The sequence below is a fragment of the Onychostruthus taczanowskii genome, unplaced genomic scaffold (genome assembly GCF_017590055.1).
Source record: "Onychostruthus taczanowskii isolate IOZ18803 unplaced genomic scaffold, ASM1759005v1 scaffold61, whole genome shotgun sequence".
NCBI lineage: Eukaryota > Metazoa > Chordata > Aves > Passeriformes > Passeridae > Onychostruthus > Onychostruthus taczanowskii.
The window spans coordinates 1,752,715-1,768,480 of record NW_024503790.1 but is presented as its reverse complement, the minus strand read 5'-3'; the positions used below and the strand labels follow the sequence as shown (position 1 = coordinate 1,768,480).

The window sequence follows — 15,766 nt, the reverse complement described above, 5'->3', positions numbered from 1 at the left end:
TATTTTCTCAAATTGTCATGGGTTTGGTTTTTTATTTCTTTTTTTTGTTTGTTTTTGTTTTTTGATTTGGTTTTGTGGGGCTTTTGGGTTTTGTTTTTAGTTTGGTTTTTTTTTTTTTTGTAGTTTTGGGTTTGGGTTTTTGGTTTTTTTGTTGTTGTTGTTTTTGGGGTTTTTTTTGTCTGCCCATAGCATATTATAGGTAGGCTTCTCTGGATTTGTGATCCTGTCTGTTCAGTATTGTCCTGGTCAGATACAGTTTGTAAGCTAGAAACATTTGATTGTTGCAATTGCCGGGCTAAGCTCGTGCTCAGCTGAAAATGCGATATCTCTGTACCTCGCACTGTGTGGGCAGTAACACAACATTCTCTGCTGCTGAAGCTTTCCCCCTGTACAGGTGATGTTGTTGCTTTGGCTGAGTGGAGTTCTAGCACATCAGAGCACGGTGTTAACTTGTGTTATGGTCACTCACACCTGTGGCTCTCTGTATGACAGTGAAGGTGTGCCTGGCATCAGAAGGATGCAGTTGTTTGTTCCTCAGTTTAGCAATTTCAGGGACAATAAGAATCTCTAACGTCTTCATTTACTTAGACATATTTAAGGTGTAAAGTGACTTTAGAGGGATGTTAGTAGCTGAAAAGCTCTGAAAGAAAACAAAACCATATATTTTTATTTTTGTGAAAATAATTTCTACACTGTCTTTCTCCCTTGAGAAATGGTATTTAAGTCCTGTGGTCCTCACTGCTCCATCATCCCGTTGCAGATCGATGCGTTCCAGCACATGCAGCACTTTGTGCAGACCATGCAGCAGCAGGCCCAGCATGCCATCGCCACTGAGGACCAGCAGCACAAACAGGAGCTCCATAAGCTCATGGCACGGTCAGCACGGGGTACCCTTTAGCTCTAGGCTGAAACTGAAGGCTTTCCTGAGGTGCAGGGGCCCTGGAGGTGACACATTTCAGAAAAAGCTCATGCTTTGATTAAAAGAATGGGATTTCTCATTTAGCTGCTTTGGTATTACATTGTTATCTACCATGTAATGCTCAGTAAATGTTACTGGGGCACATCAGCCTAAACAAGCTTATATTTGTTGCTGGTGCCTGGTTGTATTTTTCCAGCACTGTGGCTGGTTGGCAGGAGGCAGAGCTCTCAGCATGTCTGTTTCTTTGCTTTTCAGGAGATTCGGTCACTAGGAAAGAAACACTTCCCACACCCCTGGCATATCTGTATTAAGTACACAGGCTGCCAAGCACAACAGCAGTGCTTTGGGCAGTAGGTGCCTAGCATGTGATGGTCTCTTACAATACTGTTGCATAAAAACCTTTTCTCCCTTTTTCTCTGTGGATCTGTAGGTGCCAGATCTGGTTTTTTCAGTTTAAATTGAAAATTACATAGAGCTTTCTATTGAAGGTTTGCTTTTTTTGAAGGGAGGTGTGCACTCAATTTGCTTTTATGAGGATGGGAACCCTTGGTAAAACCATTGTCTTATTTTTTCAGTGACTATAATGGAAAACAAATTTGTAGTGATTTGCATACAGTATTTGTCTTGCACAATGCTTCCTGGAAAACTCAAAATACAGAAAGGACAGCCATGTCCTAACTCTGGCATTTAAAGCCTGCTGAGGGAGCAAAGTATTAAGTTTTGCACAAATCTTGACAACCCCACCCTACTGCAATAAAAATATGTTGTTTTTCCTTTCCTCTAGGAGGGAATGACTTAATGGGGTTCTGTCTGGGGGAAGAACAGTTCCTCTGTTTGTTTCATTGTTTGTTTGTCAGTGTTCTCCCCAGAAGGCTCTTTCATATGGTGCTCAGTGCAGCTCAGCAGCACATGTGTATGCATTTTATCAGCACAGACTGATGAAGTCTTTCAGTGTTGCTGTTACCTACTTCTTACATTTATTTTATCACTTATACAGATGAGGAAAAAAAGTTTGATCCCCACCTTTCCTCTTAAATTAAACCTTCAGCTAGTTAGTTCCACACTACAAGCAAGATGGAGATATTTTGAATCTTGCATCCAGCCTGTAGGAGAGGCTACCTGACCGGATTCAGCACATGGAATGTCTTTTAGACTCCAGACAGCAAGTTTGCCTTTTAATCCAGAGGCTGTGTTTTCATTTTAGATTTTGAATCAATAATCCCTTTGCTTAATTAGGTGTTTCCTGAAACTGGGTGAGTGGCAGCTGAACCTGCAAGGCATCAATGAGAGCACCATCCCCAAAGTCTTGCAATACTACAGTGCTGCAACGGAGCATGATCGCAACTGGTACAAGGTCATTACAGAAAAGTTTCCAGATCACTTTTATCAAATCCATAGTCCAGGAAAGGAATGTGTTCATTGGAAGACCTCCTGTAACTGTCTGCCTTGTTACTGCCAGTAGGATTAAAAAAAAAAAACAAAACAGAGCCAAAAACACAGAGCAAGTGGCCCAAGGCAACCATGAGATTTTTGTTTAGAATTTTATCTGGTTGGCAAAACTAGGCCACAATTCAGTTTCTGTTCTTGCTTTTGAGACTATCTCCTGTTGTCAGTTAGCAATGAAGGAGAAAGAAAATAGAAAAAATTAGCTTGTTCTCAGTCAGTATACTTGAGTGAGGAAAGTAGCCCTGTTGTTAATTCTCCAAAGACCTTTGATTTCATGGTTGTGATATTTCAGTTAATATTTGGTGCCAGATCTTCTCTGGGGCAGCCATCTTCTGTATTTTTTCCCATTACACATCCCCGAGTCCTAACATAGTAATTTTCATTTTAGCCTTTGAAAAATTAAGCTATATGCAAATATAATTTAGTTTTTGGTACAGAGCTCATTCGCTTTAATATTCAACAGGGAGTTCCAGGCCAAGAACTCAACATGATATTATTTAAGATAATAAGACAGTTCAAATTACAAGCAATTAGAGAAATCAAAGCATTGTGTTGTCTGCAGGATATTACTTAATGCTGTTGTTTGCAGACACAGAAAGGTTGGATTATATCTAACAATTAGGAAGTGCCAGTTGCAGAAAGGAGTCTGACTTCTGTTTTGTCCTGTTGGCAGGCCTGGCATGCCTGGGCAGTGATGAACTTTGAAGCAGTGCTTCACTACAAACATCAAAACCAGGCCAGAGACGAGAAGAAGAAACTCCGTCATGCGAGCGGAGCCAGCATCACCAGCGCTAACACTGAGGGCAGCAACAGTGAGAGTGATGCAGAGAGCACTGAGAACAGCCCCATCCCATCCCCAGTGCAGAAAAAAGTCACTGAGGTACCCTCCTTCCTCCCTCTTCTTGTTGAGAGATTGGTACTTATTGCTTAGACACAGGAAAAATATTATGGGCTAAATTAACGCAAATGATTATTAGCTGTGACCTAAAGGGGCTGTCGTAGGGGGTACAGTGCATTAGCAAATTATGCTGGTTAGGCCCTTCATGGAAGACTCTGAGGAATCTCTTTCATTTAAGAGTTATGGTAAGGTGGTAGTTTTTAGGCTGTTGTCCATAGCTTTGCAACAAACTGAAGTATAAAACCACTTCACAGCATTTTCCCTGCCAGGCTGAAAGACCTTTGTTAGTCAAGCAAAACACAAAATTCTAGGAGCAATATGTCCTGTGAAGAGTAGGAGCAGAAGTCAGCTACAATGGGGATTGGGTCTCTACTTCCACACATTTCTTCCTCTTTCCCCGTCTTGAGTTTAGGGTTCATGTGGGCTGATGTGCTTGCATAGAACTAATGCAGCAATTTCATTCCTGAAGGATTTATCCAAGACCCTCTTGATGTACACAGTCCCTGCTGTCCAGGGTTTCTTCCGGTCCATTTCTCTGTCTCGAGGAAACAACTTACAAGACACTCTAAGGTACTTAATAAAGCACTTACATTTCACAGTAAATGAAATCCAGCTGATAAAAGCACATGCTTTCAGATTAGGTAGAACACATTTCTGCTTTTTTGTTATGGTTGAATTAAGTTAATGCTTTGGTCCAGGCTAATTTTTCTTGGATGGATTATCCCTGCTTTCTGAGGGTTCTGGGAAGAAAAGTTGCTTGTAAATAGGTTTTGGGTTGAGGGTTTTTTGTTTGTTTGTTTGTTTGGGGTTTTTGTGCTGGGGTTTTATTGGTTGGTTGGTTGGTGGTTGTTTTGGTTTTTTTTTATTTGGTTGTGTGTTCGTTTGTTTGTTCCTAACGAAAGTATTTCTCTTTTTCAGAGTCCTTACTCTGTGGTTTGACTATGTTTGTTTGTTTGTTTGTTTGGGGTTTTTGTGCTGGGGTTTTTTTGGTTGGTTGGTTGGTGGTTTTTTTTTTTTTTTTTTTTTTTATTTGGTTGTGTGTTCATTTGTTTGTTCCTAACGAAAGTATTTCTCTTTTTCAGAGTCCTTACTCTGTGGTTTGACTATGGTCATTGGCCTGATGTGAATGAAGCTTTGGTAGAAGGAGTCAAGGCAATCCAAATAGACACTTGGCTGCAGGTAACTAACACAAAGAGAAAATCACAGTTCTGGGGGTAGTTTGGGGATTTGCTGCATGATATCTATTATGATCCCTTGCTAAACAATCCTCCATAGGTGAGTGCTGAGAGCAGTGTGCAGTGCAGTCTGTAACTGATTTAACAAGTATCTTGAATAGAAGAATGAGAAATGTTCCTGTATTTATATACAGATTAGTGCATATTAATGAGAAAGAATGAAAATTCTTAAATTAAACATGACATGCATTCAGTGGTGATCAAGTATAAAACACCACTGTCCTGCTTTGATGTAATTCACAGTCTATTTCAGGATTGCCTTGTAGAATGATTCTTGTAATTAAATTTAAAAATACTGTATTTCCTACTTAAGCATTATACTTCAAGAAGCATCTTTCCTTAGTAGGATCCTGTAGCAGTTTTGCACAGAACAGTTGTGATCTCACTGAGCTGTTGTACATTTCTGTTTGGAACCTTGTGTTACCCTCTGACCAACTCAAAAATGAGTGGTGGGCTTCCCTGTCTCCTTTAGAGGCTGTGAGGTCTCTAGGAGAGGACAGAACAACTGGTGCACTGAACATCTGACATGACAGGGCTGTTTCTTTTCCTTATCCTTCCTACTAGGTTATCCCTCAGCTCATTGCCAGGATTGACACCCCTCGACCACTGGTGGGACGTCTCATCCATCAGCTGCTCACGGACATTGGTCGGTACCATCCGCAGGTAGGCGTGAGCTCAGAGCAAGGATTTTCACAGCTGTCCACTGCCTGCACAGCAAGTCACAGCTAGTGATGACAGTGAGGATGGGCACAATTTCTGTTGCTGCTGCTTTCACCTCAGCACTTCACATAAAAATGGAAGGAGGTGAATGAGCCGTGCAGCCTGGGAAGAACTCTCTGTCTAATGTAATTTAATGTCTACTGGGCAGTGCAAATCACCTTAAATGTCTGTATGTCACTACTAAGAACCTACCTCACAGGTTTTATCTAAATTTCTTTCCACAGTGTGGAATATAACAAAATCCTATTTTTCTTCTTCCAGAGGCTCTCAATGTCCTTTTGCTATTCAGTGAATTAAAGTCTTGACAGCCTATTGTTGGATCAGAACACTTTCAGTAGTAAATTCCTATCACTATTTTTCAGAAGCAAGCTTGCTTCCTCCTGTTGATTCCTAAGGCTGCTGTTTGTTAATGCCTTGCTAATTATTTAAGTTTATGTAGCTCCTCTGTGGGGTTCTAAAGTATTATTGGTTGCTGTCCCTTGCAGGCTTTGATCTATCCTTTGACTGTGGCTTCTAAATCTACGACCACTGCTCGGCACAATGCTGCAAATAAGATCTTGAAAAACATGTGTGAGCACAGCAACACTCTGGTGCAGCAAGCAATGATGGTGAGTGCTCAGTGTAGCATTAAGTGTGTTATGTTGGATGGATGTATTTCAGTTATGGTAACACAAAATGACTATTCATTGTTCATTCTCTGCAAGTATAATTAATTTGGGGTATTTGCAACTGGTAGAAGTTACAGTATTAGTGTAATTTCCAGAGGATGCTTCCATTTTACAATAATTCACACACTGAGTTTTTGTGTTTCCTTATGAATAAATTTAGAGAAGTACATGAAAAGCCTTTGTTCCATAAAGAGGTAGTTTTGCTTAATTGGAAGTAGAAACAAAACTTACTGAGCATAGCATAGAAAGAGTAATGTAATTAATTTGATAAAGATTTTTATGAATAAATGAAAAATAATGCTTTCAGGTCAAGCTGCACAAGCATGTAGAAAATTTCAAAGGTAACAAATAAGGTGAGAAAAGCCTGGTTAGCTCCTTACAGAAAAAATGTGCCTATGGTAGTTCTTGTGGCTCCCTCTGGCTTCCAGGAACAAATATTTCGTAACATTAAAGAAGTTTCACAGTTTTAAGTCAGGACCCAGTCCCAGGGATTTCTTTAGACATTTAATCTTTTTTTCTGTCCTAAAACAGGTGAGTGAAGAGCTAATTCGTGTGGCCATCCTATGGCATGAGATGTGGCATGAAGGGTTGGAAGAAGCATCTCGTCTGTATTTTGGAGAAAGAAATGTAAAGGGAATGTTTGAGGTGCTGGAACCACTTCATGCAATGATGGAGCGAGGGCCTCAGACTTTAAAGGAGACATCCTTCAATCAGGTATCAGCAAATGGTCAAGAGGCTGTTCTTCAGGACAGCCACCTGCCCCAGATATGTTACAAGAACCTTTGCCATTTAACACAAAAAGTGAATCTCTTGGGACTCATTATGTTAGTTGCAGATTTCATTACTGACGTTTGTCTTCAGATCTGTGTCACTTTTGGTGACTATAAGAGGCCATGGTAGTCCGAATGCCCTGGAGTCTTGTATTGGCAGGGGTGTCTGATAGGGACTGTAAAACAATGACTGCTCTGCTGTTAATTATTCTGCTTTGTTCACAGTAAGCACTAGCACAGATAACAGAGAATTCACTGAGCTTGTAAGCCTACTCTTAAAGGGTGATTCTGAGCACTCAGTTCCTCCTGTAATGAAGTCTACTTGTGAGCAATGTTGTTTGATAAATTCAATGCAGATCTTGGATCCAGGAATTTCTGGATCTGCTATAAAAAATGCTATAAAATTCTGATCTGCTATAAAAATGTGATATCAAGTATTTGTAGTCAATTTGAAAAGAGACTCTGATGCTCTTTGTAGGTGTTAAGTGGTCTCCACCTGTTACACTACAGTCTGTTGAAATTCATTTTCTGTTGTTTTAATCCCTAGGCCTATGGGAGAGATCTCATGGAAGCTCAGGAGTGGTGCAGGAAGTACATGAAATCAGGAAATGTCAAAGACCTAACTCAGGCTTGGGATCTCTACTATCACGTGTTCCGACGTATCTCAAAGCAGCTGCCACAGGTGAGGGGGAGATTCAGATCTTTTGTGGATCTTACAGTGCAAGTTGTCAATACCAACCTTTGCTTTACGTTTTCTGATTATTCAAAACATACTAATTAGGTATTCTGGAAATAACTGCATAGGGTTTGCTGCAAATTTGGTGTTTATGCAGCACTTCCTATAAGTACCTGAAGTATTGGTCACAGCCTGAACTGTTTTAGGTCCCTGGACAGCATGAACTCTTCAGATGCTTCTGTGAGATTGAGCTGAAATTCTAAGGGGTTGTATTTCTTTTGGTTTTGGTAGCTCACTTCTTTGGAGCTACAGTATGTGTCACCCAAACTCCTAATGTGCCGGGATCTGGAATTGGCAGTGCCAGGAACGTATGATCCCAACCAGCCCATCATACGGATTCAGTCCATCGCACCTTCACTGCAGGTCATCACCTCCAAGCAGCGACCCAGGAAGTTGACATTAATGGGTAAGAGAGAGCAGTTTCCACTTTGCTATTCCAGTATTTAAACAGTTGTTGCTCTTAGGTCCTACTATATATTTACCTGGTAAAACCTCTACAACTTTTCCTTTCAGGTGAAGTTTTTCTTAATCAGTCTGACTGCCACGCTTTCCAGTTTTGGGTGCATGTGTGTTTACTCTTGTCTGTTTATTCAATGAGAATAAACTTTTGTGCACTAATTCTTTTGCAGGAAGCAATGGGCATGAGTTTGTATTCCTTCTGAAAGGTCACGAAGACCTTCGGCAAGATGAAAGAGTGATGCAGCTTTTTGGGTTGGTTAACACTCTGTTAGCAAATGACCCAACTTCTCTTCGTAAAAACCTCAGGTGTGTGCTCTGCATAATCACTGAAAATGCTTGTGCATATGTGACTCCTTACACGGGTGCAGCTTTGCAAGTAAACCTTGGCACAAGCAGTGGTTTTGGGAAGAAATGGCAAATCTTGGAACTAAGTTAATTAAAAAGAAAACCAGCGTTCATAGAAGTCTAACATGGAGGAAATGTATCAGAGGAGATTGTTATTTTATTTAATTGAAGTCCTATCTTGTAAATTGTTATGGTCTTTGAAGCAATGCCTATTTCAAGACACCTTGAGCACTGCCTTAGGAGCCTGAAAATGGCTTTTTGCCAAAGATTTTTATTGTGGTTACTAAATAGCTTGGTGAACAGTCACTGAGTGCAATTCTGCTGTGTCTTTCAAGCAAGAACACATCAAATATCATGTGCAAATAACAGATCATTGTGGGTGACATAACATGTACCTTCTGAAAGCAGCCTTTCAGTGAAAACCACATAAACTTTGAGCTTGTCTGTAGATTACCTGGCAACAATCTGTGCAAAATGGGTGTTTGAAGTCTATTTGAAAATACAAGCGGAGCAACTGTTGACAATTTGGACCAGAATCAGATTGAACAGTAGTTGTTTTAAGCATCTCAAATATTAAGTTTCAATGTACAACACTTTGAGCTGTGATTCTCCATTTTTCCCATAGCATCCAGAGATATGCTGTTATTCCACTGTCTACAAATTCAGGCTTAATTGGCTGGGTGCCCCACTGTGACACACTGCACGCCCTCATCCGAGACTACAGAGAGAAGAAAAAGATCCTGCTCAACATTGAGCACCGCATCATGCTCAGGGTAAGGGGCCAAGCTGGCAGAGGTTTTGGTACATTCTTTTAGGACACCAGTGTCTTAGTGAAGGAAAACAGTGCGAGGCTTCTTCCTCTGCCTCTTTTCTGGTTGTTACAATGAATAAAAAATATTAGATAAGAGTTAGTGACCACAATTGTTGCCATTTGGTAAGTGATATGTGTTTGGAATTCTGCTTGAGTGTGATGTGTCTCATACAAGGTGCTGTGCTGCTGGCATTACAAACATTGTGTTTAAGCAGCAGGACCAGAATTGGACAGATTAGAGAAACTGAACACTACTAGAAAATTTGAAATTTCCTGCCAAAAAGGAGAGCCTTTGCCCGCCCAGAAGACTTACGTGGATAATGTTTTTTGAAAAATACTTACCTGTGCAGTTTTTTAGTTAAACAGGGCTGTGGGCTACTGACTTTGTGGATACTAAATCACTGCCATCCCTTTTAAAAACAATTCTTCACTGTTGTGTGATTATCTCACTGTGTTTGAAACATACTGGTCAGTCTACAAATAATTCAAGTATAAACTTGATATTAAATTATTTATGATTACTGTGTGTTTCACAGTACAACCAGAAGCTACTGGAGGTGGCTTTTTAATTTGCTGCATGTCACTTCTGAATTACAGATGGCTCCAGACTATGACCACCTGACTCTGATGCAGAAAGTAGAAGTATTTGAACATGCTGTCAATAACACAGCTGGGGATGACCTTGCCAAACTGCTGTGGTTGAAAAGTCCAAGCTCGGAGGTGAGTGCAACACAAGTACTGGCAAACAGCAGAGTGTGTAATAATCTTCTCTGCAGAATGAGTGAGAGATGGAGTTTATTTATCCTAAACCACAGCTGAATCACTGCGGAACATGTATCCACACATTTAGCCCCACACAAGGGGCCTTACAAGGCTCAGAGCACAAGTGAAGTGTACAAGATTATGAGGAGATTTTAGTCTCCATATAGTCTGCAGGGGAGAGAAAAGCAGAAGCCCCAGAATATATTCTCTTAATGACTTAGACATCTAATTCAAGGGCACAGGGTGTTTGAACCCCCTGAAACTTACAGAGTACTGAATGTAAGCATATCACAGTTCTGCTTTGTGCAAAATGCAAATGGTTAATGCATCAATTACAATATAAACTGAAACATGCAACATACCTGCTTGGCTTTTTCTCTTTTGTCTCCACTTGTAGGTATGGTTTGACAGGAGAACAAACTACACCCGTTCACTAGCTGTGATGTCAATGGTTGGGTACATTTTGGGCCTCGGGGACAGGTAAGTAAAGCTGTAAAGGTTTCCTTTATTTAAAAGCACAGATTGTGAAGGCCTATCAGTTCATTCCTGAATCTGTTCCTGTGATAACATCTTCCACTGTGGTTTCTGCTGAGTTGTAGTGATACCATATTTCATGTCTTAATTATGCTGCTGTTATTTTCAGCACTGCAGGTATGAGATGCAGTTTGTGTATCTTGAGTACAAGTAAGACCTTCTTCCTTTTAGAAATGAATACACATGGAACTACATTAAGGACCACAAGTTCTAATTTTGCCTTTTCACAGAATGGGAAGTCTTTCTCCATCCATTTTATTAAGAATATAACTTCCAAAATACTTTTAAAGACAATGTATATTGGATTTAAAGTCTGTATTGCAAAAACAGCTAAACCCTTGAATGTTTTAATAACAAGAGCTATTATTTCTGGACTTTAAAGTCTCTAACATAAAGTTATAAGCCTTTGAAAATTGAATTAAAACAAAATTGGAAGATGTAAGCATGAATACAACACTGTAGTTTTGCTAGTCTGGATTGATTTTCTTCTCTGCTGGTGGTAAAACAATTTGTGTTACTTCAAGTGCAGCATAATGCATTACGTTTTTCTACACTAAAAAGGAAAAAAAAGAAAAAGCATAAAACAGGTGGAAAAATTTATCCTAACTGAAAAATAAACATTCATATCCAAGCATATCCAAAAAATGTACTGATCATTCTTGTCCAGGAGGTTATTTATCTTCCAAGATGAGAACATCTCTTACTTGTGAGAGGTAATTACAAAACACACTGTCAGGAAGGTTTCCTGTTCATCCTGAGATTGAAGATCTCAGACAAGCAAGCTACCACTGGCTGTTCTTGTTCATGAAGATAAATGTATTTTCAGACTGGAGCTGCTGTGATTTACTTTGGGTTTCTGTAATGGTCTGTCACCAATGGTCTGTTTTTTCTCCCACTCCTTCACCAAAGACACCCTTCCAATCTGATGTTAGACAGACTGAGTGGAAAGATCCTGCATATCGACTTTGGGGACTGTTTTGAGGTAAGTCTGTATTTGGACATGACATTTTCAGTAATATTTCACATTTTCTGGAGAACAGAAATTAATCTATAAGCCAGAACAAACTGACCTTGGAGTCTTATCCTGGGCAAACCCTTTGGCTCTCTTTTGAGCCTCCCTTTATCCATCTACAGGCAGGATGAAAATAATAGACACTTCCTCTCAGAAGCATGTCGTGGGGATTAGCTGACCACTGGAACAAGCAAAGAGGTGTTAACATCACTTCCATGAAATTTCTTGGAGCAATTTAAGCTGCTGATAGGCAGTCTGTGTTGCTGGGCACATGCTTGAGTTTTCCCTTTGTTATCAAGTTTATAATCAAGCTTCTCTGAGTAATTTGTGAAAACTGAGGAACATAAAGCTGTGACTTTATTTCCTATTTGGAATAAAATCTTCAAGGTTGTAGCAAAAAGATCACAGTACTTAATAACTTTTAAAAAGTAAGTTAGCTATTAATGTACTTGTTCTCCATCATCATGTGTTTAGGTTGCAATGACAAGAGAAAAGTTCCCTGAGAAGATTCCATTTAGATTAACAAGGATGCTGACAAATGCTATGGAGGTAAGCATTCCTTCTGATTTGGGGACTGTTCCTAGGGAAAATGGCAACCATTTCTCAGTTTCTCCTGTGTTTTTTTTTGTTGTGGCTAAACTTGTAAACTTGTAAACCACTCCTTAAGAACCTAGGTGTTAATATTTCAGCTTCATTTTCTGTGATTTAAAACATCTCCTGTGGTATCTGCAGTACATTACAGTGGAAAGCAACTTTTTAGTTAGAAAATAAACTACCCTGAAATTCCTCCAATTTCTTAGGCCTTCCTTAGTTTCCCCATTTCAAATAGCTGTTTTATCAACCAGACACAGTCAGTTGCATGGTACTTTACAAAGATCATCCACTTGGAGAAGAGAGCTTCTTAATTTGTAATTAATGCGTGTCTTGTTCTCTTAATGAACAAATCATAGAGAACTCCAGTTCAAAGCTACTTCCTCCTCCCTGAGTGTTGGGGCTGTACTTGCAGAGTGAACAAAGCAGTTGATTCACCTCTTTTTCTTCCAAAGGTGACAGGCCTCGATGGGAACTATAGAATCACGTGTCATACAGTGATGGAAGTGCTGCGTGAGCACAAGGACAGTGTCATGGCTGTGCTGGAAGCCTTTGTGTATGATCCCTTATTGAACTGGAGATTGATGGACAGTAAGTGATTCTGATAAAATAGTGACAGCAAGAGAATATGCATACAAGAAATCCAGAAGCCTGAAATCCAGTGTCTTTTCAAACAATCTGATCAAACTGTTAGTTTACATGTGCTGTTTCTGTGTGCACACAGTTTTAGGGATTTTAATATGAAATTACAGCAGTGATCAGGAGATGGACATTATTTTCAGGTGACATCAAATCTGGAGAAGGAGAAAGGCAACCAAATCTATATTGTTTGTGGACAAATTTGCTCTGAAACACTGAAACTGCAGTTCATCCTTTCCAACTCCTTGTTTTCTTGCAGCAAATACAAAGGGCAATAAGCGCTCACGAACAAGAACAGACTCCTACTCAACCAGTCAGTCAGTAGGTGAGTAGAAAAGATGGTAGATGTCACAAATATGCTTTCAAAGTAGCTGATTAGCAGTCTTGCTAATGTTTCTAGAAGAATATTTCAGCTGCTTTCAGCTTCACATTTACACTTTTGTGTTTTCATGTTGTTTTCAATAGAAATGTTGGACAGTGTGGAATTGGGTGAGACATCCCATAAAAAAACTGGAACCACAGTGCCTGAATCCATCCATTCCTTCAGTGAGTGTCATTGTTTCTGTACTGATCTGGAAACTGTTCTTAAATCAGAAAATTTCATCATGATCCAAATGCAATTATATGAGATGGGACAGATACAGTCTCTTGTCAGCATAGAAGTGATCAGTGTTGTCAACTCCCACAAAGAGTTGCATCTGTAGAAAATGAATCTAGGTTTGCTCTCAAAATAGTATTTGGAAAGGACACATCTAACAGCAGTACAAATGCTTTTATTGTTCAGATGAAGTGCTTATTCTGTGTCCTATTTCTCTCTTTTAGTAGGAGATGGTCTGGTGAAGCCAGAAGCTCTAAATAAGAAGGCAATTCAGATCATCAACAGGGTTCGAGATAAGCTCACCGGTGAGTGTTTAGTTATGTTTATACAAAAGAAACTAAAAATCTGATGGATCAGCACTATCCTTAGTGTTTGTATTTTGTATTAAACCTTTAATTTAACGTATTCTGATTAAGTGGATGAGGCCATTTTCCTGGTTTTGTCCATAACCTAAGTACTTCGCCTGTATTTAGATACAAACACCTCTGTACTTTTCAAATCAGACTTCTTTGTAACTACAAAGACTTCATATTTTGCGTGTGTTAGCTTGTTAGTAGAAGTTGAATTTCTACTGTCCTGGCTTCATAGTTTGCAGCACTTAGTTGCAAAATTTTACACTTTTAAATTTTATAAGAAACTACTCCCCACGTGCCAGATAATGTACCTGAAGGGATTAGGACCAGGATCTGTGACTCCATTCATGGTTCTTTTCATCCTTTAATTTCAAAGGTCGAGACTTCTCTCATGATGAAACTCTCGATGTACCCACACAAGTAGAACTGCTCATTAAACAAGCAACTTCTCATGAGAACCTGTGTCAGTGCTACATTGGATGGTGAGTTTATCTCTCAGCTAACCAGAAAAACTCTTCTGGAATAGTCTCTTTAGCAGGGAGCTGCTAAAGAGAACCTCACTTGAGCAGTTTCTTTGTAGGAGCCATACCACATACTGCATCTGATCTGGTAGATTCTGCAAGCCCATGGCAATGCCATAGACAGTCTCTAGGAAATTTCTGTTATAAGTAGTGACAAGGATTTTACATTTTAAATGTTTGAAATAAGGAATGTGGTGGTCAGTGCTTTCAGCTACACTGAAGGATAAAACAAAGATGATTTAGTGTCATTTTGAGAGTTAGATAACTTAGAACTATGCTTAAGGAAATAGATCTGTGTCCTGTTAATGTTAAAAAGTGATAAAGATCACCTGGCAACTTTACCTGTGCTCAAATGTGCCTAGTCTGTATGGAATCTCAGTCCTTCTCAGTGCTGTCTTTGTGAAACTACATGCAAGTCAACATTATTACAATATCTCTATTTTCTTTAGGTGTCCTTTCTGGTAACAGGAGATTCCAGAGTATGCACAGCCTTTTATTCTGGAGGCTTTTTCACTCCAAACTTGCTCTTCTACAAACACGAATTGAACGTTGGACTGAAATACAGCCTTTGTCAAATATTTTTAAATGTAAATGAAAAGAGTTATTGTATATTAAAAGTTGGTGTAAGCCAATGTATAGCTGCTGTTGGAAAAACAAGCTGTCTGAAACAAAACACTTGATTTGGGTTTCCAGGACAGTGAAGACTGATTGTACCACAGATGTCTATGGTTCCACTTTGTCTTTGGGGAACTGGAGATCCATTGAAAATAACTATACGGGTTTTCACTCACTTTGCAATGTAACTAAGTAACTTGCAGATTAATTATTGCCCTGGTCATTCCTGTTGATGTGGGTGCAGTGAGCTGAATGCGCTTGTGCAGGAGGCTTCATTTAGGTTTGGGGGGAGCTGCATAACTGGAAAGAAAGAGAAGTGGAATTTTACCATTGTTTCCTCCTGTACCTTGTTTTCAAACTTGATTCTTGCCCCAAAATTGGAAATTGTCTATCTGCTCATTACACTAGTTCAGGATTTGTGTTTCTGACTAGATCAGGGTTTTGAGCACATCCAAGATTTGAAAACCTTGAGCCTGAGCAAAGTCGGGCTGCCTCTGTGCAGAGTGATCGGTGGCAAACTGGATGCAGGGTACAGATAAATACCACTTAGGAGCCTCCTGCAGTGTCTGGGATAAAATGCAGTGGTGGGAAATAACTGGGGAAAGTTAGGGTTTGGCACAGGAGGCAGATGGGGGGGGAGAACTGGTAGTAACTTGAAACAGAAAATAATGGTTATTAAACATGAGGTTGAAGGTGAAGTTATGATTTATGAATTAAAAATATTAAAAACAATGCACAAAATACAACAGAGTAGCCATGTTTAGATGCCATGTTGTATTTGCATATTTTTGTGCCAATAAATTACATCAAAATGTAAACACTTTGGCTGTGTTCTTGTTTATTCCTAAGCCTTTCTTAGGCAGGGACAGGGAAGCAGATTACAATTTTTTTAACGTTCCTGTTGCCATTGATTTGTCTTTTTGTGCATCAGTTCAGGTCATTGGCTTTATTTCCCTTCTGACAGCAGCTGAATGAAGTCTGCCAGTTGTATACACAAACTGTGACCATGCAACCCCTAAATTTTTGTTTTCCAGAAGATGTGATGTCATCTGTGTGATAAGAACATGAGCTTCCTTGGGCTCAGGGTCACGGCCACAGCTCCAGGCACAGCATGGAGTGTTGGACGGGATTCCC

General features: G+C 39.7%; 1 protein-coding gene across 5 annotated transcripts in view; it reads left to right on the top strand.

The window, feature by feature from the left end:
* MTOR (mechanistic target of rapamycin kinase) overlaps positions 1–15,450 on the top strand; it is a 63,710-nt gene extending 48,260 nt beyond the window's left edge. For 4 of the 5 annotated variants that reach the window (XM_041419419.1, XM_041419422.1, XM_041419420.1 and 1 more), the window contains 22 exons: positions 761–876; positions 2,156–2,273; positions 3,039–3,245; positions 3,733–3,833; positions 4,346–4,442; positions 5,063–5,161; positions 5,704–5,826; positions 6,418–6,600; positions 7,204–7,338; positions 7,624–7,798; positions 8,022–8,157; positions 8,822–8,969; positions 9,605–9,727; positions 10,167–10,249; positions 11,213–11,285; positions 11,790–11,864; positions 12,362–12,497; positions 12,805–12,870; positions 13,011–13,091; positions 13,368–13,448; positions 13,873–13,978; positions 14,467–15,450. In XM_041419419.1, coding sequence (XP_041275353.1) covers positions 761–876; positions 2,156–2,273; positions 3,039–3,245; positions 3,733–3,833; positions 4,346–4,442; positions 5,063–5,161; positions 5,704–5,826; positions 6,418–6,600; positions 7,204–7,338; positions 7,624–7,798; positions 8,022–8,157; positions 8,822–8,969; positions 9,605–9,727; positions 10,167–10,249; positions 11,213–11,285; positions 11,790–11,864; positions 12,362–12,497; positions 12,805–12,870; positions 13,011–13,091; positions 13,368–13,448; positions 13,873–13,978; positions 14,467–14,482 — 2,478 coding nt within the window. In that variant the 3' untranslated portion in view covers positions 14,483–15,450. The remainder of the gene's footprint in view (positions 1–760; positions 877–2,155; positions 2,274–3,038; positions 3,246–3,732; positions 3,834–4,345; positions 4,443–5,062; positions 5,162–5,703; positions 5,827–6,417; positions 6,601–7,203; positions 7,339–7,623; positions 7,799–8,021; positions 8,158–8,821; positions 8,970–9,604; positions 9,728–10,166; positions 10,250–11,212; positions 11,286–11,789; positions 11,865–12,361; positions 12,498–12,804; positions 12,871–13,010; positions 13,092–13,367; positions 13,449–13,872; positions 13,979–14,466) is intronic. The other variant, XM_041419421.1, reaches the window with a different exon arrangement.
* Positions 15,451–15,766: the final 316 nt, after the last annotated feature.